This window comes from Bubalus kerabau, chromosome 20 (assembly GCF_029407905.1).
Source record: "Bubalus kerabau isolate K-KA32 ecotype Philippines breed swamp buffalo chromosome 20, PCC_UOA_SB_1v2, whole genome shotgun sequence".
In the NCBI taxonomy this organism is placed as follows: domain Eukaryota; kingdom Metazoa; phylum Chordata; class Mammalia; order Artiodactyla; family Bovidae; genus Bubalus; species Bubalus kerabau.
Genome location: NC_073643.1, coordinates 51,990,119 through 52,013,888, shown reverse-complemented (window position 1 = coordinate 52,013,888; position 23,770 = coordinate 51,990,119). Strand labels below are relative to the sequence as shown.

The window sequence follows — 23,770 nt, the reverse complement described above, 5'->3', positions numbered from 1 at the left end:
TTTGGTTTTGACAAGACAATAATTTTATTCTGTGTATTTCTCTTGACTCTTTTGGTGTGAAAAGCAGAGAGGTAAAGCATTATTTGACAGATGTATGGATTCAAGCAAGAAACTGAGGTCCAATTGCAAAGAAATGCCTTGTATAACTCAGAGCCCTGTCTGAGGAGACACAGAGGACCCTAGAGGGCGGAGAATGAACACAGCGCAGGGGCTAGTTCCAGAGTCGCATCCTCGGTTAGTTCACTTGCAAGTGTGGGTGAGGGTCCCTTGTCATTAGGCAGAGATTTTTCCCCCCTCTGCTCTAACACCTATCTGCTGTCTAGTGTCTATTATTAAACAAAATTTATTTCATTTTTCTTGGTGTGAAAGAATTCGTGTCTTGTCCAAAATGCAGAGGCAAAGGAGCTCTGTAACTGCAGGCTTGTTGAACCCCTTTTCCCCACCTGTTCCTGTGCCAGACTTTCCCAAAGTGTTCACTTGCCAACGGTTGCTCTCACTTCTCACGGCCAGCTCACTCCGAAGGCTCCAAGCCCGGTGACGCTGCCGCCGCCGCCGCCGCCACCACCAGCAGCCACTCAGTTTCCTGCTCTAAGGATGTGACCTGCCGTGAAGCTTTCACAGTCCTCTTTCCTTCCTGTCTTCAGTGTTGTATCTCTTTCTTTTGGTGCTTTTGCCACGCAGCAGTATTGCCAAAAAAAAAAAAAAAGTTTTCAGGCACCAAAGTGAAGAGCCCTTACTACCTTACCACAGGGATTTGAGTTAGCTATGGCAAAGAAGGAGATTGAGAGGGCTCCTGTGCCTCTGTGCTGAGAAGGAAGGAGTTTGCTTCTTGATAGTGTGTTAGCTCCCTAGCCAGGTGGGGGACTTGCTGGGATTATATGACCTTTGGAGGATAGACCGGGCCTAACCTGCCCAAAGACAGCGCCCCCCAACCCACAGGAGCCAAGGCTGAAGACTGATCTCACCTTCTCCCACTCCCTTCCCTAAGCTTAAGCTTGCTCTGCCAGCAGACACTGCCCCAAGACTGTGGCTTATAACAGCCATTTCCTTTTGTCCATGAATAAGCTCACTCTTTGTAAAATGTTTCAGCTTGGGGGACTGGAAAGGCTCTCTTGTGCCTTCCTGTCTCTTCATTTCTCCAAGGGTTAATGTTGATGGCTCTGTCTTTGTCTTCACAGGGAACTCTAATGATCCATGACAAAGAGGTCACGCTCGAGTATGTACCAAGCCTGGATTTTTGGTACTGCAAATGGGTGAGTGCCCAGAATTCCTCTCTTTAGAAGTAAGGATCCAGCGTCATAGTTCCTCCATGTTTCCAGGAATGCTGCCTGGTGTATTATACATTGCCAAGGGCAAAGTTCTTTCTTGGTTCACTTCAAATGAACTGAAGGTCAGGGCAAAGTCATCCCAGCTACTGCCTGTGGCCATAGAGGATTCAAGGCCTGTAGATGGAGACCTTTTCCCAGGGACATATGCCATGTTTTTGTTGGTTTTGAACTGAAGGAAACACAGTCCCTTGATTTAAAGCCTACCCTCAGTTTCCTTTCCTGGGAGTGGTTAAAGAGGATTTACTAATATTTCGAAAACTCTATATACAGAGGCTGGATCTATGAGAGGTATACATTTTTTTTGGATATTCAGGGGTTTCCAAGGATATAGAACTTCAGGTAACATAGTATTTGTCCTCTGTTTAACTTCATATTCTTCTTGAATGGTATATTTAAAGATTTTAGGCTATACTCTTTTTAGATGTCCAGTTTGATTGCAAATGAGTGTGAACATACATTTTATCATTTTTCATCGCGCTGTTAGTTTCAAAAGTAAGTTTGAAAAGTCTATACAGTTTCTGAACCAAGATTCACTAAAAGTATTGTACAACTTGATAAAATTAAGTAATGGCTTTAGCTTGACATTTTGAAATACAATTTGAATAGATACAGTTGTCATTAACCAAAGCATTCATAGTTCATGGATATCTACCATAAGCTGTCAATTTAGAAAGACATTTAATTATTTTTTAAATGGTGATGAACTAAACATAACATTAGTTTGCTGTTTTAACCATTTTAAAGCATGTAATTCAGTAGCCTTCAGTACTTTCACAGTGAAGTGCAATCACCAACACTAATTCAAAAACTTTTTCTTCACCCTGAAGGAAACCCCATATCTATTAAACAGTCATTCCCCATTCCCCTTTCATTGAGTTTCTGGAAACCACTATTCTGTTTGTATCTTTGTGAGTGTGCCTATTCTGAACATTGCACGTAAGTAGAACCATGTAGTATGTGACTTTTGTCTGCCTTCTTTCACATACCATGTTTTCAGGGTTCATCTGTGTTAGAGCGTGTATCAGTATTTCATTTATTTTTATGGCTGAATAATTAATGGATATGCCATGTTTTGTTTATTCATCAGGCAGTGGACATTTGCATTGTTTCCATTTCTTGGCTATTGACAATAAGAATACCATGAATATTCAGGTTTAAGTTTTTGTTTGAAAACCTGTTTTCAGTTCTTTTGGTTTTATGCCCAAGAGTAGAATTGTTGGGTCATATCGTACTTTCGTGTTTTAACTCTTTCAGGAGCTACTAAACTTTTTTCCACAGAAAGTAACTGCACAGTTTACATTCGCATCAACAGTGTCCTAAGGGTTCCAGTTTTTCCACATCCTTGCCAACATTTGTTATTTTCTTGCCCCCCAAAGCCCCCCACCCCCGCTTTTTTCCTGGTAGTAGCCGTCAAACTATTTAACAACCACTAGTGGATGTGATCCACACAGTTGAAGGCTTTGCATAGTCAATAAAGCAGAAATAGATGTTTTTCTGGAACTCTCTTGCTTTTTCCATGATCCAGCGGATGTTGGCAATTTGATCTCTGGTTCCTCTCTGCCTTTTCGAAAACCAGCTTGAATATATGGAAATTCATGGTTCACGTATTGCTGAAGCCTGGCTTGGAGAATTTTGAGCATTACTTTACTAGCGTGAGAGATGAGTGCAATTGTGCGGTAGTTTGAGCATTCTTTGGCATTGCCTTTCTTAGGGATTGGAATGAAAACGGACCTTTTCCAGTCCTGTGGCCACTGCTGAGTTTTCCAAATTTGCTGGCATATTGAATATAGCACTTTCACAGCATCATCTTTCAGGATTTGGAATAGCTCAACTGGAATTCCATCACCTCCACTAGCTTTGTTCATAGTGATGCTTTCTAAGGCTTACTTGACTTCACATTCCAGGATGTCTGGCTCTAGGTCAGTGATCACACCATCGTGATTATCTGGGTCGTGAAGATCTTTTTTTACAGTTCTTCTGTGTATTCTTGCCATCTCTTCTTAATATCTTCTGCTTCTTTTAGGTCCATACCATTTCTGTCCTTTATTGAGCCCATCTTTGCATGAAATATTCCCTTGGTATTTCTAATTTTCTTGAAGAGATCTTCCTCTATTTCTTTGCATTGATCGCTGAAGAAGGCTTTCTTATCTCTTCTTGCTATTCTTTGGAACTCTGCATTCAGATGCTTATATCTTTCCTTTTTGCCTTCGCTTTTCGCTTCTCTTCTTTTCACAGCTATTTGTAAGGCCTCCCCAGACAGCCATTTTGCTTTTTTGCATTTCTTTTCTATGGGGATGGTCTTGAACCCTGTCTCCTGTACAATGTCACGAACCTCTGTCCCTAGTTCATCAGGCTAGTTCAGACTAAATCTATCAGATCTAGTCCCTCAAATCTATTTTTCACTTCCAGTGTATAATCATAAGGGATTTTATTTAGGTCATACCTGAATGGTCTAGTGCTCTTGATGAAAGTGAAAGAGGAGAGTGAAAAAGTTGGCTTAAAGCTCAACATTCAGAAAACGAAGATCATGGCATCTGGTCCCCTCACTTCATGGCAAATAGACGGGGAAACAGTGGAAACAGTGTCAGACTTTATTTTTTTGGGCTCCAAAATCACTACAGATGGTGATTGCAGCCACGAAATTAAAAGACGCTTACTCCTTGGAAGGAAAGTTATGACCAACCTAGATAGCATATTCAAAAGCACAGACATTACTTTGCCAACAAAGGTCCATCTAGTCAAGGCTATGGTTTTTCCAGTGATCATGTATGGATGTGAGAGTTGGACTGTGAAGAAAGCTGAGCACCGAAGAATTGATGCTTTTGAACTGTGGTGTTGGAGAAGACTCTTCAGAGTCCCTTGGACTGCCAGGAGATCCAACCAGTCCATCCTAAAGGAGATCAGTCCTGGGTGTTCATTGGAAGGACCGATGCTGAAGCTGAAACTCCAGTACTTTGGCCACCTCATGCGAAGAGTTGACTCATTGGAAAAGACTCTGATGCTGGGAGGGATTGGGGGCAGGAGGAGAAGGGGATGACAGAGGATGAGATGGCTAGATGGCATCACTGACTTGATGGACATGAGTTTGGGTGAACTCCGGGAGTTGGTGATGGACAGGGAGGCCTGGCATGCTGCAATGCATGGGGTCGCAAAGAATCAGACACAACTGAGCGACTGAACTGAACAGAGTGGGTGTGAAATAGTATTTCATCTTCATGATTGTGATGCTGATTTGCAGTTCCCTAATGATTAGTGATGTTGAGCATCTTTTCTTGTGTTTGTTGCCACTTGTGTATCTTTTTTGGAAAAATGCGTATTCAGGTCTTCTGCTCGTTTTTATGTAGGTTGTTTGTCTTTAAGTTGTAAGAGTTCTTCTTGGCAATTCCCTGGTGGTCCAGTGGTTAGGACTCAGCACTTTCACTGTGGTGACCCAAATTCAGCCCCTGGTCAGGGAACTTAGGAGCCATAAACTGTGCAGTGTGGGCCCTGCCCCCGCCAAAAAAAGGTTGTAAGAGTTCTTTATATATTCTGGATGTTAATCCTTTATCAAGTATGGTGGTTTAGGTCACTAAGTTGTGCCTAACTCTTGTGACCCCATTGACTATAGCCCACCAGGCTCCTCTGTCCTTGGGATTCTCCAGGCAAGAATAATGGAGTGGGTTGCCATTTCCTTCTCCAGGGGATCTTCCCCACCCAGGAATTGAACCCGGGTCAGATAGGGGATTTGCAAATATTTTCTACCATTCTGTGTGTTGTTACTGTGTGTTACTTTCTTGATAGTATCCTTTGATATACAGAGTTTTAATTTTGATAAAATCCATTTCATCTATTTTTTTTTCTTCTGTTTCTTGCCCTTTGGTATCATGAAAGTATTGCTTAAATCCAAGTCTTGAAGACGTATCCTTATGTTTTCTTCTAAGAATTTGATAGTTTTGGCTTTTAAATATATTTGGACCTTTGATCTATTTTGAGTTAATTTTTGTTCAGGATATGAGGTAAGGGTCCATCTTCTTTGAAATGTGGATATTCGGTTTTCCATGAACCATTTATTGAATTAACTGTTATTTCCCCGTTGAATAGTTCTGGTGCTCTTGTTGGAAATAATTTGCCCATAGATGTCTAGATTTAGTTATATAGACTCTCAGTTTTATTCTGTTGTCTGTTCTCATGCCAGTACCACTTGTTTTGATTATTGCAGCTCTGTAGTAAGTTTTGGCAGTTGCAAAGTGTGAGTCCTTCAGTTTTGTTCTTTTTCATTGTCTTGGCTACTCAGTGTCTCTTTACACTTTCCTATAAATTTGAAGATCATCTTTTCCATTTCTGCAAAAAAGGCCATTAGAATTTTGAGAACATTTTGCGTTTATGTAGTGATTGTCTCTACATCTTGGAATTATGAGTGATTTTCCCCCATCTCTTTCCACTATGAGCTATAATGCACATGTATTGTTTATTTTATAATCAGAGCTGGAGGGAACTAGCATTAAAGAGAAATTTTAGAACTCTGTTTTCTGTTAACCAGCAAAAAAAAAATATGTTGGTATCTGATGTCAGAATTATACAACTGTTACCAAGGATGTTGCTTGAAAGAGCAGAATGGCTTGGTTAGATTGTTCCCTAAAATATCAGGCCACTCCTTTAGCTATTTCAGGGGTATTTTGTAATTTCTGTGCTTCTCTGGAAGGGTTGAACTGCCGGTCCTGCATATAGGATCTTTGGCCTGATGTGAAATGCACTGACTTCTAAAAAAAAATTCATAGCAGTAGTAGTCATAATAGCCAGGAAGTGGAAACAGCCTTAATGCCCATCAGCCGACAAATGGATAAACTAAATGTAGTATAACCATACAATGGAATACTATTTGGCAATAAAAAGGAATGAAATACTGATCAGTGCTGTAGCATGAATGAACTTAAAAATACTATGCCAGACACAAAAGATCAATTCTGTGGGGCTGAAGGTAAGAATGGAAGATGACTGCACTAGGTTTTTCTTTGGGGGATGAAGAAAATGTTCTGAAGTTAAATTTTGGTGATGATCTTACTATAGATGTACTAGAAATCCTTGAATTGAACACTTAAAACTGATCAGTTTTATGGTGTCTTAACTATAGCTACCTAGGTTAGGATCATAACTCCCCCACTTAAAGCTCTGCTGTGCAGTCTTCCCACGGTATCTATAGGGGGTAGATTCCCCTATATTTTGGTATCAAAATCCACAGATGCTCGAGTCCCTTTTATAAAATGATTTTGTATTTGCATATAACCTAGGCACATTCCCTCATATATTTTAAATCATCTCTAGATTACGTATAGTAGATAAATCAGTGTAAATGCTCTGTAACACTTTTAACGTCCTCAGAACAGCTAGCAGAGGTGCTACCTATGGATCTTCCTCTTCCTTCCTTGCCCTTTTTAAAATCAATGTTTGAGAAAGGAATTGATCACTGAATTCTTCTCAGTTCCAGCCAAGCCTGAATCGGGCCATCATAACCAGTTCAGGATCAGATTTTTGGGTGCAGGCTGAGTAGTCACAGCTTTAGGACAGAATCTCCTATAAACCACTTAATAGTCCAGTTTCCTTAGTTAAGTTTACTTCCGGGAGAAATCTTTGTCCAGAGCAAAGGCATTTGGGCTGCTCAAAGATCCAGCTAGATACTCTGTTAGAGGCAGCTCTCAGACAGCAGCTCACCAGATTCTGTGCCAGCTCTGATGAGTAGAGGATATCAGAATGGTTAGGTTTTACAGGAATCTGGGATATGGCTTATTTCTTTCATTTTTGGCAGTTGTCAACTGTGTTAGATATATATATAAGGTTAAAATATATATGTATATATTTTTGGTCAAATTGAATTATTTACTTTCCCCATGCAGTGTAAAGCCAGCACTGGTGGACACCGATCTTCATGTTCATTCTGCAAGTGCCCAAGGGAAGGTGAGTGGTGGTAGAGGCGAAGGTGGTAGTTATTATTTTGTACACTGAACATGACAAATTTCCTGCTTTCCTTGGCTTTAAAGACTGATCACCACTAAATACAAGTTCATCTGTAAAACTCGTAAAAGTGCAATGTGATAACTAACTTTGTGTGACCTGTTAGTAAATAGTTTTGGGTCTCAGAGTTCTGCCAAGGGCAGGAGATGGATTATGGGCTACTTAGCTTGGGCAGCTGACCAGAGGTCAGCAGTGTTGTTACTTAGACTATTGTTATAGTTTAAGGATACTAGGTTGAGGGACAGTCTGCATGGCATTCATCCATGTGACCCCTCCACTCCCACTTCTTTGAAGTTATTGGGGACAATTTGCTATTGTTATTGCTTTCTCATTTACGTTATAAACATTTGAGGGTCTTAACACAAACACATCCTTAAAGTAACAGTAAAAGTATAAACAAGACAAAATCAGGATTGAGGGTATGTGTTATTTTTATAGTGATAAACCTACCAGCTTCTCAGTGACTTGATTTTAAAGTTAATTTCTCCTGAGAACCTCTAGGTAAACAGCCTTAAGAGTCTGTCAAAGGCATCTATAACAGTAGTCCTATAACGATGACTGTTATGTGCCTCTTGCTGATACTATCCTGTAAGGAAAGCTAGTACCTGACAGTAAAATACAGTTCAGTGCTGGGATCCTGGTAGTCTTCTAAAAGATTTGTTTGTTCCAAGGTTAGACTTTAGTGTGCCTCCAAGGAATTTTTTAGCTCGCTTTTGGCCTGTAGTGGAGATTCTGCTCTCAAGTGAGGGCTATGAAGCAGGTGTTCTGAAAATCTTTGCGGGGAGGCTGTATATGCTCTAGAGACCAAACTGGCACGTGGGAAGGTGAGTAAATAACTTTCCTATAGACAGTTGGGAGATTTTTAGCTTGCTATATTAACTCCAGTTATGCAAAATTGTGTTTTCCCTCCAGAAAGTCATTTTTTTCAGTCTGTTCTAACAAATGAATAAATGGGTTATAGAAACCCTTGAGCACCATACCACTAAGATGGTTGAAACAGCTTTAAGCTAGAAACATACATGGCAGGCATTCACTAGTCGCCTGTCACCACTGTTAAGTAATCTCTACACTGCTCCCACAGAATGTCTCTTTGAGCCACATGACTTCCCTTAAGAATGAATTAACTGTTTAAAAAAAAAAAAATGCCCCCAATTAACTGGACACATTATCCTGATATAGAAAGAGATTTGAAATGAATCATTTATATTTTGAAGGATGTTTACCTGTTATAGTTATTGGCATGTAAATGAGCCTTGTACAGATAGGTCTCTTCTTACTTTCGCAGGAGACTAGGGTGTCTAAATCTTACAGAATTTGAGCAGCTATTTTAGTACCGTAACACTGGAAAAAGAAAGACTCCTAGGCATAACACATTTGACGTAAATGTTTCTAGCAAACTCCTAGAAAGACCATATGTTTAATAATTTTGTCCTCAAATCTGTTCTTATCAGTGGTTATAATAGTAAAGTCCAGGGTCTCATGAAAGATTTAAATGTTGGGGAAGTGATAAAAAACTCACTCATAAGATTAAATTTTTTAAATAGTTTCTTCTGTAAACTATTCTATTTACTGTCTTGTTAGCCTTTCTGCTTAAAGTTTGTCAGAGGACTTTTTGGTAGGTTTGTTTTTTTCTTTTTACTTTTAAAAATATTCCAGGGAATTCTCTGGTGGACCAGCAGCTAAGACTTGGCACTTTTACTGTCATGGTCCAGGTTCAGTCCCTGGGTAGGGAACTAAGATCCTGCAAGCCATATAGCTTGCAGGATATAAGCCAGTTCCCTGGCAGTATAGTGGTTAAGACTCTGAGCTTCCACTGCCAGGGGCACAGGTTCAATCCCTGGTCAGGGAAATAAGATCCCACATGTTGCTCACTGTGGCCAAAAAAAAAACAAAAATAAAAACATTCTAGTGCGAGTATTTGTTGGCAAGTAAGGAGGAACCATAAGAGTAGTGTTTGGGGGATTAAAACCTGTTGGAGATTCTCTTTCTATTTCTGTTCATCTAATGACAGAAGCCAAGCAAGAATTAGTAACCTACCCTCAGCCTCAGAAAACATCCATACCAGCACTATCAGAAAAACAAGCCAGCCAACCCTCAAGGTCAGCTGATAAGGAATCTGAACCCAAGAAGAGGGAAGAAGGACAAGAACCACGCTTGGGACATCAAAAGAGAGAATCAGAAAGGTATCTGCCTCCTCGAAGGGAAGGGCTCACCTTCCGAAGAGACCGAGAGAAGGAGCCATGGTCTGGGGAGACACGCCAGGATGGGGAAAGCAAAAGTAAGTGGTTTGTCAGGGCATATACCAGTCTGTGACCACCATGCTTGGGGCATAGATGACTTGTACTGTGACTTCCTACACCCTAGTAAAACTGCTCAACCTGATTGTAGACGCTATTGTTTTTTGCAGGCCTCGCTGACAAAATCTATATCCTCCAACTAGCAAGTTGCTATTCAAATGCAGCAAGGCATAACTTTAGATTTCTAAGTATTGTGAAGAAAAGTGTGAAGTATTTGACTAGCATTCTGTTATAGAATCACCCTTGGTAAAGCAGGGTAACATCTGCAGTATTAAAAAAAAAATACACTCAAACTCTGAAGACTTCAAAATTGTAAACCTTTCTCTCTTTGCTTTCTCCTCTCCCATTTGTGCTTGGTTTGTTCAGCAATCATGCTAAAACGCATCTATCGTTCCACTCCACCTGAGGTGATAGTGGAAGTGCTGGAGCCCTATGTCCGCCTTACTACTGCCAACATCCGTATCATCAAGAACAGAACAGGGCACATGGGCCACACCTATGGCTTTATTGACCTGGACTCCCACGCAGTGAGTTGCAGTTGTCCATCACCCCCGTCCCCCAGGCCCCTCACCCTACCCTTTCACCCCAGGATGGCCTAGGAACAACTGACTATGGAAACCTCAAGAAAGTTTGAAGGACTTGATCCTTAAAATTGTCATGTGCCACTTGGTACCATAACCCCTGTTATTGTTTCCTTTGGCTCATTCAAGTGAAGTGACTGCCCTAGAAAGTTGGAACTTTGCAGGTCCATTTCTTGTCTGGTGGCATTTCAGTTTCCAGTTAAAATAAAGTGACAACTTAGTCACTTGGAAAATCTGAGTACTGAACCTTGTCAAGATTTTGTTGAATTTTCTAATTAAATCATTTTGACCAATCACAGTTTTCTGTTTGATGGTAACAGAACATTCGCCCTTTTTCCTCAAAGTGTTGCTTTAATAGATTCTTGTGCCTTGAATTTCTAGTTGTGGGGTCCTTTTCCATGTAAGTAATGTGAAGGTAGCAATGAAAATTATGTTTTGCACTCAAAAAATCACAAGAGACTTCGTAAACTGGATCTGATGCAGTGACAGTTGCAGACTAAAAGAAGAGGATTTGAACTTTTGAAATTGATACTAAGAACTGATGGCTACACTGACCATTATTCTGATCAACGCTTCATTAAGGGTTGCTTATTTTTGCCAGTGTGCTCTTAGTATTATAATTATGACCAGAACATAATGTTTAATAAAGTTGTGGGTTTGTGTTTTTTTTGAGAGAAGGAAAATCCATGTTCAGTTTTCTTTCATAGGACATGTCCTTTTCTCTCTTTGGGTTCAGATGAGTCTTTGTTTCCCCAGGAAGCTCTTCGAGTAGTGAAGATCTTGCAGAACCTTGATCCACCATTTAGCATTGCTGGGAAAATGGTAGCTGTAAACCTGGCCACTGGAAAACGAAGGTAAAGCAGAGGGATAGGGCTCCTTTGTGTTACCCCACTCAGATGTTTGGGAGGCAGCTCTTACCTCTGACTGGAGATACAGATGGTAAAGCATGCTTTCCCAGTGTGAGTTGCTTCAGATTCACATGTATATTTTCTTTTTCTATAGCTTGCCTTGTTCTTTCTCTAGATTTTTTTTTTTTTTTTTTTTTTTTCCTTTTAAATAGTAGTACTGAGTACTTATTTTTTTCCCCTTGGGCCCCAGGTGATGGTACAACCTTGTATGTGCAAAAAAAATTGCAATATATCCTTGCTCCCTGGAATCCTACGAAAATGCTGTCTTGACTTTGTTCATACCCCCATAGTGCTGGGAAATCTTATTCTTCTTTACTCCTTCATTCATCTTGACCCAGAAGTGGTAACTGGGAAGTGGCAGCATCAGAGAGGCAGGCTTACAGGGAGGGGGCAGCTCTGTTCTGGTACCCTCAACTCAATTGCTGTTTTCCTCCAGCAGATAGTTATTCAGGAGTCCCGCTGCTTCTCCCTTCAGGAGTCTCTGCATCGCCAGACCTGCTGCTATCTGGGTTGATTCCTTTCCGTGCCACAGGGGGAATAGAGTTTCTCAGCAGATCTGTTAGGGTTGGGCACCCCTCAAGTGGCTTTCGGTAGCAGGCTCAAGACATGTTGTGTTGTTTGTTGCAGAAATGATTCTGGGGACCATTCTGACCACATGCACTACTATCAGGTAGGCTTCAGCAGTTGGGGGGTGCTTTGTTAAGATCCTCAAGTGACTGAAAAAGTGATCTTCACTTCTCTCTAATGGGTGATTGTTAAGGTAAATGGCTATCCGAAGTTCCATAATTTTAACTTGTTTTTCTGTGATAGGGTAAAAAATATTTCCGAGATAGGCGGGGAGGTGGCAGAAATTCAGACTGGTCTTCCGATGTAAATCGACAAGGACAACAGTGTGAGTAACCTTTGTCTTATCTCTATTGTTCTTTCTGGTTTGATTGCCCATTAATTGAAATCTTGATGGTCACAAAGTTGGAAAGAGACAAAGGGTGCTCACTCAGAGAGCTCCATCTACAGGTTTTCGGTTGCCCAGCCTCCTTTTAGATTTCTTGATGAGTCCCCAGCAAAGGCTTCTTTGGACAGGGGCTAACACTGGCTCTGGTTTTATTCCCTCTAGCTTCATCTGACTGCTACATATATGATTCTGCTACTGGCTACTATTATGATCCCTTGGCAGGAACTTATTATGACCCCAATACACAGGTGAGTTTGGGGCTTTGTTATTTTGTAAATCATTCTTTTATATTTATTTATTTGTTTAAAGATTTATTTATTTATTTTTGGATGTGCTGGGTCTTCATTGCTGCCTGGGCTTTTCTCTAGTTGTGGTGAGTGGGGACTACACTTCGTTGCAGCGAGTGGGCTTCTCATTGCAGTGGCTTCTCTTGTTGCCAAGCGTAGGCTCTAGGCATGGGGCTTCAGCAGTTGCAGCTCACAGGCCGTAGATCATGGGCTTAGTAGTTGTGGCGCATGGATTTAGTTGCTCCGCAGCATGTGGGATCTTCCAAAGCCAAGAATTGAACCTTTGTCCCCTGCATTGGCAGGCAGATTCTTAACTACTGGACCATAAGGGAAGTCCTTATTTTGGTGTGTATATTTTGTTTTTTTGAAATGTCCAGGTTTTATATTGAGTTATAATTATGTAGGTGGATTTTAAAGATGGTAATCTTCATGTTAACTGTTGTGTATATAGAAAAATCAATGCCTTGTGACATTACAGGTGAGAACAGCGCCGCTCTTGGAAAAAATGGACAGTGAATGGTCTGGCTACGTCTTGACCCCTGGAGTGGGTTTTTAGGTTGTTTGATATGTTCTCCTCTTAGGCAAGAGGGAGAAAGCTGTTTCTTTCCCTCAGAAGAGAACTGTGCTCCTTAGACCTGGAATTTCTGGGAAAGTGAAATGTTCTATAGACTTAACTGTTTTGCAGCAAGAAGTCTATGTACCCCAGGATCCTGGGTCCCCTGAGGAAGAAGATATCAAGGAGAAGAAACCCAGCAGTCAAGGAAAGTCAAGTAGCAAGAAGGAAACGTCTAAAAGAGACAGCAAGGAGAAAAAAGACCGAGGAGTCACGAGGGTAAGAGGACTTGTGAATCCTGCTTCCTTTTCGCCACAGTACACACTGCTGCTAAGTTGCTTCAGTCGTGTCCGACTCTGTGCAACCCCATAGACGGCAGCCCACCAGGCTCTGCCATCCCTGGGATTCTCCAGGCAAAAAGACTGGAGTGGGTTGCCATTTCCTTCTCCAGTGCATGAAAGTGAAAAGTGAAAGTGAAGTCGCTCAGTCGTGTCCAACTCCCAGCGACCCCATGGACTGCAGCCCACCAGGCTCCTCTGCCCATGAGATTTTCCAGGCAAGAGTACTGGAGTGGGGTGCCATTGCCTTCTCCACAGTACACACTAAATGTTGTACTCCACAGTACTCGACTAGTGTGTACTCCACAGCACACACTATACATTATCTCCTTCAGCCTTTACTACAATTCTATCTTGAAAAATATATGCAATACACACTAAATGTATATATTTTTCAAGATAGAATTGTAGTAAAGGCTGAAGGAGATAATGTATATAAATGCACCATCTGGTACCTGACGTAGAGTAATCACTCAATATATACTAAATGGGATGTGTTTAAACCTTTTTTTATTTTGGAATCACTATAGTAATATCACAGATATTTCAAAAATTAAGAGGTTTGGAAAATCAGATTCATTTCAACAGGTGAACTCTAAACCCAGCTTTTATGGGTATCATATAAAAATTACCTGGGATTTGATCAGTTTCAGGAAAATGCCAGTGAGGGGACAGCTCCCGCAGAAGATGTGTTTAAGAAGCCTCTGCCTCCCACTGTGAAGAAGGAAGAGAGTCCTCCACCAGTAAGGCTAAGCTGATGTGCTGAGCTAGGGCTGGGGCTGATTGCGAATGGGAAAGAAAGTTCAAAAGTTGATGACTCACTTCGGTATTGGTCCTGTAGTTCTCTGTGTCTCACAGACAAGGACTCCTTTTGACTGTAAACATGAGGTACATTTTCCTGTCTGTTAGTAGGAGTGTTCCTTGAGACTCAGAGGCCCTTATCTGTCCTTTTTCTCTCTAACTTGTGCTGTTCCTACCAGACCAGAGAATGCCAGTCATTTTTAAGTTAGAATCTTGATTTTGTTAATTCTTCTCTTCTAAATGACCAAGGAAACATGTTTTCCTGGCCCTAATGTTTTCTACTTTTTGATGCTGCATGAAAACATCTTAAATGTCAGGTGCATGCATATGTCATTTTTATCGTTTGCCTGCCAGAGTGAACAAAGCTAACACTGGTACCCATTTTTTAGATGCCTTAAAAGTAATAGTCTTAAGGTAATCAAAAGTTATTTTGATGCTAGGCCAATGATCATGTGTCATTATTTAACATTTTATATAAACTCATGATAAATACTTTTTGCTGCTCTACATTGTTGATTCAGTTCACTGTAGTATCTGTCCTAACCGTGCCTTTGTCTTTACCTTATTCAGGAGCTGGATCTATTTACCTGGGTGTTTATCCTTTAGTTAGTTTTAGTCCATCTCCTAAATCTCTCTTGCTATAGGGGTTTCTGTGGCCTGGATGAAAGTTGTCTTTTCTCCATGGGTTACAATGACTCTGCTCTTTAGAAGTAACTTGTAATTTTTAGACTCTTTCTTTGAGGGCTATGTGAGTTTCCATTTCTCTTCCTTTTCATCACTCTTCTATTCCTAGCATCACTTCTAAAGGAACCTTTCTGGCTTATGTCAGTGGACAAGGAGGAAAATCAAGCTCAAGCCATGTTGCTTCCATCTGGAAGATGAACAGTGTGGTCAATGGGCCTGTTTTGAACCCAGTTCATTATCCAAACCAAAAGAGAAGAAATGAGATGCCCATATCAGAATATCTAGAAAACAGGCCCCAAATACAGGTTGCTGCTACTGCTAAGTCACTTCAGTCGTGTCCGACTCTGTGCGACCCCATAGACGGCAGCCCACCAGGCTCCCTTGTCCCTAGGATTCTCCAGGCAAAAACACTGGAGTGGGTTGCCATATCCTTCTCCAATGCATGAAAGTGAAAAGTGAAAGTGAAGTTGCTCAGTCATGTCAGACTCTTAGCGACCCCATGGACTGCAGCCTACCAGGCTCCTCTGTCCATGGGGTTTTCCAGGCAAGAGTACTGGAGTGGGGTGCCATTGCCTTCTCCAAAATACAGGTTGAGGTTGTGTTAATCCCTGGCCTTCTCCTTCCAGCCTAAGGTGGTAAACCCTCTGATTGGCCTCCTGGGTGAATATGGAGGAGACAGTGACTATGAGGAGGAAGAGGAGGAGGAGCAGACCCCTCCTCCACAGCCCCGCACAGCACAGCCCCCACAGCGGGAGGAGCTGACCAAGAAGGAGAATGAAGAAGACAAACTCACTGACTGGAATAAACTGGCTTGCCTGCTCTGCAGAAGGCAGTTTCCCAATAAAGAAGTTTTAATCAAACACCAGCAGCTTTCAGATCTGCACAAGGTATTAGGGACTGGGCCCTGGCCTTCTGAACTTTGACTGTCATCGTTGAGCATTACAGTAAATAAAGAAGCTTATACTGTCCTTCTCACCCTGTCTCTTCCCCAACTCCTCTAATTAAATCAGTCTAATTCAAAAATGAGTTGTTTTTCCACGTTTTTGTTCATGAGTCGCACTGCATTAAGATTGTGCCCAGCTTCAGAAAACTTCAGTGTATAGACACAAGGCAAGCAGTATGTCTGGGGTTGAGGCACCAAGAATGGAGGCTGTGCTGAAGTCAGGAGGAGCAGGGGTCATGGAAAAGGACACTCACTTGCTGGGTTTCTCATCTTAGCTCTACTGTTACCCTCACAGTTGGTCTTCAGATAAGGCCCTTTACTTCTCTGATACTTGGTGGCTTTACCTGGTTCCATCTAGCTCTGACAGGGTGCAGTTTTCTCGAAAGGTGAGTCACATTCTGCCATATCTTCATGTAGACACCTTAAGTTTCTTATATATTCCAGAGGGCATTGTGTAGTGAAGCCACACATGAGGAGTACGGGACTCTCAGAGCAATCTGTTGTTTTGTGTCCTTGGAGTTCCTTTGCATGTTTCTCTCTGGGTGTGGAAGGAGTAACTAGAGTCAGGATGGCTGGTGATGGTGGCGGTAGGCAGAGCGTGTGGGTATTTGGTTTTCATCAGTGTTGTCTTCAGAGTCCCCTCTCCCATATTTACCTTGGATAAAGAGATAGAAACCAGGTGTGTGTCTTCTACATTTCAGGGAGAAGTAGGATAAAATTCTGCCTTGTGCCACAACATGGAACTAATCTGTGTGTCAGAACATGGGTTCCCATTGGTGAGGTTAACGCAAGATTTAGGGGTTGCTGATTCTGTAGTACAGTGATCACTTAGGAGAGTTGGCCAGTGAAAGGAGCCACAGTCCTAACACAGCTATCAGAAAAGGCCTAGACTCATTGCTCGGACCACTCTTTTTGTAGACCTACACTCAAAGAACTCCTTCTCTTCTCAGCAAAACCTGGAAATCCACCGGAAGATAAAACAGTCTGAGCAGGAGTTAGCCTATCTGGAGAGGAGAGAACGGGAGGTAAGATTTGGTGGCATGTTAGTCCCTTGACCCCAGCTCTTTTAGTTTTCTGGTGTAACATATGCAGGCTGTGCTGAAGATAAAGAACGAAGAAGCCCCAAAAGATGGTGTGTACATTTCTCAAAACTCATCAAACTACATTAAAGTGGTTGCATTTTTTAATTTATAAATTGTACTTTAATAAAATTGGTTCCTTCAAAAGTAATGTTAGGGTCTCTGGGTAGGTCAAATAACACTCCTCTTTCTTGCCCAGCTTTTAAAACCTATGAAAAAATGTTGGCTTGGGCTGCTGAAATAGTATCTTTTACGGTTAAAAGCCAAGTTGGAGGAAGTACCTTAGTCTGAGAGCCAAATGGACTTGCTATTTAGACCACACAATTAGGCGGACTCACTTAGGCAGCTACAGGCTTTACCGGCCTATGATGAGGCTTATGTGATTGTTAGGAATCCATCTGTGAAGGCTATCTTTTCCTCAGAAGAGGGGAAGATAACCTGTTCTTCCCAAATTTACCAGTTAAGAGAAGCCACTACTTTCTCACGAATGTTTAAAGTGAGAGATTCCAGGAGTTACCAGTTGAATTCCCTTCTCGTTATAGGAAATACCCAGAATAAAGTGAAACTTTCCCACTCCCCCATCCCCTCATATGGAAATCTCAGATCTGTTCTTCTCCTTACGAACAGGGAAGGTTTAAAGAAAGAGGAAATGATCGAAGGGAAAAGCTCCAGTCTTTGGATTCTCCAGAAAGGAAACGCATTAAATACTCCAGGGAAACTGACAGGTAAACTAGAAACTCTTTACTCAGCCTACACCTTTCTCCGATTTGCTGTCTTTTTCTGATTTCAGAGAGTGAGGTTATCGGGAGCAGGTTCTGTCTGAACTCTTTGAGCATGAGGTTCACCCCAGCCTTTTGACCACCTGTCTTAACACAGGCAGTATATATGTTTGCATGAAAGAATCATTGGCTGCTTAGCTGCTCAAAACCAGGGCTGGAGTGGCTGTGGTTGGGAACCCTTTCTCTTCTCATCAGTAATGCTGTATCTCTTTATTAACCTGATAAGAATGTCACACTCTTGGACTTTTTCTCCAGGGAACCTTCATTCTCACGTGTATGTGTGTTAGTCGCTCAGTCATGTCTGACTCTTTGCAACCCCATGGACTATAGCTGGCCACGTTCCTCTGTCTATGGAATTATCTGGACAAGAATACTGGAATGGGTTGCCACATAAGTGTTGAATAAGTGGTTGGTTGGTAATATATAATCTGTAGCTTCCTGTGCTTGTTTATGGTCAGAGAGCTCCCAAGTTTTGAGTCCAGAGTTAGAAAATTTTCTGATAGCCCACTGTGTACAGATACTGCACCAAGTGCAAGGAATATTCAGGGGTAAAGATAAATATTATTTTTGGCTGTCTGAACACAGACTAAGGAAGGCTTCGGTAATATTTTGTCTCATAGGGCAGACACAGAAATCCAGTGAGGAAGGGGAGGGCATTTTAGTTGCAGGGAACTGCATGTTTCATGGATGAAAGAGAGCGAGGTTGTGATACATTTGAGAAGTTGTACATAGCCTGATGGGCTGAATACTGGGAAAATGTGGTTGAGTGACAAGGAGATGAGGCTGGCTCAGTCCTATTCATGAAGTTCATGCTCTTTGAACACCTTACTAAGATTTTGTCTTAGGGCAATAGGAGGTTATGAAACGATTTTAAGTAAGGTGTTGATCTAGTGAAATCTGGGCAAGTCTCTTCATTGGTAAATGAAAGAACTAGTAGCCAGGACAGAATGTGCTTCTGGGGGAAAGGTCATGATTTAGCATGATGTTCATGGCTGTTCATAGTCTGGCTCAAGCAGCCTTTGGTCAGCTCCTACCGCTTCTCTTGTGGACAAGTTGCATTCTTTCACTTCTCTGTGCTTGTGTCCTCCTTTCCTCCCATGCTTTTTCTAGCTCACAAGCTCATCATTCATTGAGAACCAGTTCAGGTATACCCTTTTGTTAGAATTCCTCATTTGTGATGATACCCCTTCAGGTTTGTGATTTTTTATTTCCATAATAGATATGTACTGCTGCCACATCCGTGGCTGAGCTCTTCAATGTGCTATAAGCATCTGTTAACATATTATCCTTCTCAAATCCTTCCCCATGAACAGGGTCAGGTCTTAGTCTCTGTATCCCCAGGACAAAGCTGGTTTCGTAGAGAGCAGGCACTGAAAGATACTGTTTAATACTTTTTTTTTTTAACTGTTTAATAAGAGGAGGCATGTCTGAATCAAGAGGACAGAGGTTTTTATTGGGCTCATAAGCATATCACTGGTGTCTTAGTATGTATGCTTCTTTTGCAGCGATCGTAAGCCTGTTGGTAAAGAAGGCATCGACAATAGCAGCAAAGGAGGCTATGTCCAACAGGCCACAGGCTGGAGGAAGGGGGCAGGCCTCGGATATGGCCATCCAGGATTGGGTTCGGCGGAGGAGGTGAAATGGTTTCCATCTTGTTAGGGGTGTCATGAACCTGGCATATACCTGGCTTCCTCTCATTCTGTGGCCCACAGCTATGTCCCAGCCTATTAGATGGGCTTTCTCCACCACTGGCAAAGAACTTGAGAGCTGAGAAGCCTGTCAGTCTTTATTCCTAGGTTATAGCTAGGCATGCTAGGCTCTTTGCAGTTTGATTGGCAATGGGAAGCAGAGAGAAAAGTTGGAATGGGGCTCATTTTACTGTTACAAAGAGTAAGACATGGGGCAGCGTGGGAATCAGGCCGTTTGAGAGTGAAGAATAATTTGGTGAAAAGAACCAGGGAACCAGCAATAAAAGGTATAAAGGCATCTCAAAGAGGAATTGTCATCAGAGGTTTTTGATGGCTAAAATTTGAGGAGCATGATGTTAGTCCTGGTTCTCATGAAGGGTCTCACCCCTCATGTTTCAGGAAAAGAAGATAGAAAAGGTGATACAAAGGAACAGTGCCCATTTTGTGTTGTCTTAGTCCTCATCTGAAAATGCCAAGTATAAGAGGTTGGCTTCTCATATTTCTGGTGTTGAATCCTGAAGTCATGGTGTCACCATCCTTCTTATTCATCTTGAGTGTTGATTAATTAAGCATTCTGTAAAAATTCTCCTGTATCTTCCTCTCCTTACTAGTCCAGAAATGTTAAAACCAGCTCTGAAGCTAATTAATTTACAGAGCCCACTTCAATGTTTGTCTTTGTTCTACAGACTGAAAGTCGGATGAGGGGTCCCAATGTGGGAGCTCCAGGAAGAACCAGCAAGAGACAGTCCAATGAGACTTACCGAGATGCTGTGCGAAGAGTCATGTTTGCTCGGTATAAAGAACTCGATTAAAGAGTGGAGACAAGTCCCGTAGGACACAACCTCCTTCTTGTTTTGTTTGTCCGTCTCTCTTTTTGTTTTGTTACTGTTCTTGCTGCTAGAACTTTTTTAAATAAACTTTTTTTCAATGTGATTTTTTTTTTGTGGGGGGGGTGGTTAAATTTTTCTTCCAGAGATGGGTAGGGGTTGGGGCTAATGGTAGGAGGGGGAGAATCCCTTGATGTGGGCCCATTTGAGGTGATGCTGAAATGGCAGCAAGGGTTTTAGTGAGCCCTGGAACACTGCCTACTGTCAGTGTGAGAGGACTGGTTGCAGGGACCTTTGAACACTGGCTTGTATGAATACTGTCAGATCTAATCTAATTAGTGAAAACAGCATCTCATTATTGTAACTGCTAAGGCTGAACCTATTTCCATATGTGGGTTTATTACTCATTAGACCTTTAGAAGTGCTCTTCTGACTTTGTTGGTGGTCAGGGGAGGCAGTGTTGTGACACCTCTTTTTCTGAGTGTCTGCTGCGTGTTCAGTGCTTCACACATTGTGATCACCACAGCAAGCTGGCATAATAGGAATTATTATGCCAACATAATATGAATTATGCCACTTCTCTGCAGCCACTGCCCCAGCTTCTCCTTCCCTCCATGGCTAGGATTCTCCAAAGAAGTGTCTGCCCTCTTTCAAATCTTTCTTTATTGCCCACCATATCACTCATACCATTTCACAGAATTTGCTTCCAAAGGAAAGGGTTTTTTAAAAAATTCCTTGTAGTTAAAAGGACTACTATATCTTGCGAACCTATTAAAACTTAAAAATAATTTCTCAAGGGAGCATAGGGTACTAAGAATTGTACTTTTCAGGTATCTCAGGGGAAGAATGTTTCTTAGGAAGAGAACTGCATGTTTGAAGGAACATCTTGATTGTATACGGTAGGGGTTTGTAAACTCTGTAAAGAGCCAGAGAGTCAGTATTTTAGTCTTTATATTATAAGTCATAGGATTTCTGTTGCAACTAACTCAGCTCTACTATAGTAAGAAAGCAGCCACAGGCAATACATATACAAGTGATTTTGGCTGTGGTCCAATAAAACTTTATTTACAAAAACAGTCACAAGCCAGAATTGGCCCAGGGCTTGTGGTTTTTGCCAATCTTTGGTCAAACGACAGTCTCCATGCCTAAGGAAGGACCAAGGAGGGTTCTATAAAAACGAAACAAAAAACTGAGTAGGGGTATTGGCATTTTTGGACAGGATGAGCAGTGAGGGGTGGGAGAGGTAAGATGGAGGAGTATACCAAGGAATAAACATTTCTAGCAACAGTAAATGTGAATTTAAATAGTTTGCTATGCTGTGTCCAAGAATAACCCCTCTTAATCTTTTGACCCCTTCGGAAAGGAAGACAAACAGGAGTACATTGGCTTCAGGATCAAGAGCCTTGATCAAAAGTCTTCTGGGCCTTGCTACCACTAGGGCAGCATTTTAGAAGAAGGGCCATTTGAATCTTTCAGCCCTAGACAGACGTACTCGAAGAGCCCTTCTGGTCTAACTGATAGTCACAAGTGCATCTGTGGTATATCTCATTACTCTCTGTCCAACCTTTGTTGAGTAGGTCAAAACACTTTTTTGGAAGCTGGTCCAAGCTTTTCCTGAACTAGTGACTAAGTTTTCCTTCTAACTTGGTGTCATCCTGTTGGATGCTACATATAGATACATACATACATATGAAAATGTAGAAAAATCTATGTGTGTAGGCAGTACTATGGTCTGAATGCTTGTGTTCCCCACCACCACCACTATGACCTAAACACCAAAGGTGATAGTATTGCTAGGTGAAGACTTTGGCAGGTAATAAGGTCACGAAGGTGGAGGTATCAGCTGTCGTAATGGGATTAGTGCTCTTATAAAAGAAATTCCACAGAAGTCACCATGTGAAGATACAAGAATTTTGCAGCCTGGAAGAGGGCTCTCACCCAAACATGCTGGAACTTTGATCCTGGACTTCCCAGCGTCCACAACTGTAAGAAAAAATTTTTTGTTGTTTACAACTTAACAATTCTGCAGCATTTTGTTATAGCAGCTGGAACAAAAGGTAGATAATAGATAGGGAAGCAGGTAGGTAGATAGGAAGATAGAGCCAGGAGAAGAGAGAGAGAAAAGTTATCCATTCTGAAATCCAGTGATTTCTACCTTTCCATCTATTCTCATGGGGTGTTTGGGGTTTTTTTCTTCTTTTAAATATGGAACGCTTCACAGATATGTGTGTCATCCTTGCACAAGGGCCATGCTAATCTTCTTTATCATCCCAATTTTAGTATATGTGCTGCCAAAGTGAGGTATGTTTTTAATTATTCCAAGAGTTTCCAGTGTCAGTCACTTAATGTCCTTGAAGGATAAGCCTTAGTTAAAACATGTTTTTCTGGGAAAAAGATTTCCCGGTATAATCTGAAGCTTCTGGTTTGAAATCTCTTTTGCCATCCTTCTACTGAATTCTTGAAAGATTTCTTCTTACCCCAAAAGAGAAGAGTATAAGTTTGGTTTTCCATAATTAATACCTTCCTTTGCATTGTTATGGTCTAGTTTTTCAATCTGTATATGTGACCTTAAAAATCAGTTCCCTTAAACTGTATCTATAAAGAATGCCAGTGGGCAAGTTATGTCAATTGGATACAAAGGTATACCACCATTTGACTGATGAGTCAGGATCCAAATCTCTCTCGAATTGCTGAAGCATCTCTGCTGCTTCTGCTGCAAATGTTGCACTTTTAATTTTGGTAGTGGATTCATTTGTTCACTCAACGAATATTTATTAGTGGCATACAATGTGCCTGGCAGCGGCAGAGGCACTGGGGGATATAGTAGTGAACTAAATGGAGAAAAGTCCCCGCCCTTCTGGAGTTTACATTCTAGTGGATGAAGGCATGGACTCAAACCAAATTTACTAATTCAAATCTCAGTTCCACCACTATAGTGTGGAACCCATAGTGTGACCTTTTAGTGTGACCTACTGTTTCTAAAACAAGGACAGTGATAATGGTTTTGACTAGGAGAACAGCATTTGGGGCAGCTGTTTAAATAGAGTCAACAGAATTTGCTGATAGATTGAGTGCAAGGGAAAAAAAGTCATGGATGGCTCCCAGGCTGTGTTAATTTTGGGATGTCTTCCCAGTGGCTCAGTGGTAAAGAATCCACCTGCAATGCAGGAGACACAGGTAGGCATGGGTTCGATCCCTGGGTCAGGAAGATCCCCTGGAGAAAGAGATGGCAACCCACTCCAGTATTGTCTGGAAAATCCCATGGACAGAGGAGCCTAGCAGGCTACAGTTCTTGGGGTTGCAAAGAGTCACATGACTGAACATAGCATACACATTAGACAGCCAATTAGTAACTATTAAATTGTTCAATTGCTCAGTTGTCTGGACTGCAGCATGCCAGGCTTCCCGGGCCTTCACTATGTCCCAGAGTTTGCTCAAAAGTCATGTCTATTGAGTCGATGGTGCCGTTCAACTGTTCTATTAACCCTGGAAAGTAACTTTCCCGTGTCCTTGCCTTAGACTAAAGATTATCAATAAGATAATATTCTGAAGACTGCCTTCAAGAATCCTCTTAATTACCACAAACGTCGATTTTTCTTACTTACAAAATGGGTTTAATAGTCATCCCAAAAAGGTTATGAAGATGGAAATAGATATTTGTGAAGCATGCAGCCCAGTAATAAAATCTAGTATTCAATAATGCAAAAGGTGATCAACCTACGTTCCTTCTCCTAAAG

At 41.6% G+C, this 23,770-nt stretch overlaps 1 protein-coding gene and 1 pseudogene across 6 annotated transcripts in view; one reads left to right on the top strand and one right to left on the bottom strand.

Moving 5' to 3' along the window:
* The window catches only part of RBM6 (RNA binding motif protein 6), an 89,363-nt gene extending 69,224 nt beyond the window's left edge, over window positions 1-20,139 (top strand). For 5 of the 6 annotated variants that reach the window (XM_055558318.1, XM_055558321.1, XM_055558320.1 and 2 more), the window contains 15 exons: window positions 1,179-1,253; window positions 7,199-7,259; window positions 9,328-9,594; window positions 9,980-10,140; window positions 10,951-11,048; window positions 11,730-11,772; window positions 11,913-11,994; window positions 12,217-12,302; window positions 13,027-13,173; window positions 13,880-13,975; window positions 15,344-15,604; window positions 16,611-16,685; window positions 17,367-17,464; window positions 19,024-19,153; window positions 19,893-20,139. In XM_055558318.1, the coding sequence (XP_055414293.1) occupies window positions 1,179-1,253; window positions 7,199-7,259; window positions 9,328-9,594; window positions 9,980-10,140; window positions 10,951-11,048; window positions 11,730-11,772; window positions 11,913-11,994; window positions 12,217-12,302; window positions 13,027-13,173; window positions 13,880-13,975; window positions 15,344-15,604; window positions 16,611-16,685; window positions 17,367-17,464; window positions 19,024-19,153; window positions 19,893-20,018 (1,806 nt within the window). In that variant the 3' untranslated portion in view covers window positions 20,019-20,139. The remainder of the gene's footprint in view (window positions 1-1,178; window positions 1,254-7,198; window positions 7,260-9,327; window positions 9,595-9,979; window positions 10,141-10,950; window positions 11,049-11,729; window positions 11,773-11,912; window positions 11,995-12,216; window positions 12,303-13,026; window positions 13,174-13,879; window positions 13,976-15,343; window positions 15,605-16,610; window positions 16,686-17,366; window positions 17,465-19,023; window positions 19,154-19,892) is intronic. The other variant, XM_055558323.1, reaches the window with a different exon arrangement.
* A 2,093-nt stretch (window positions 20,140-22,232) lies between these two features.
* LOC129635661 (uncharacterized) lies at window positions 22,233-22,333 on the bottom strand (annotated as a pseudogene).
* Between the last annotated feature and the right edge of the window lie 1,437 nt (window positions 22,334-23,770).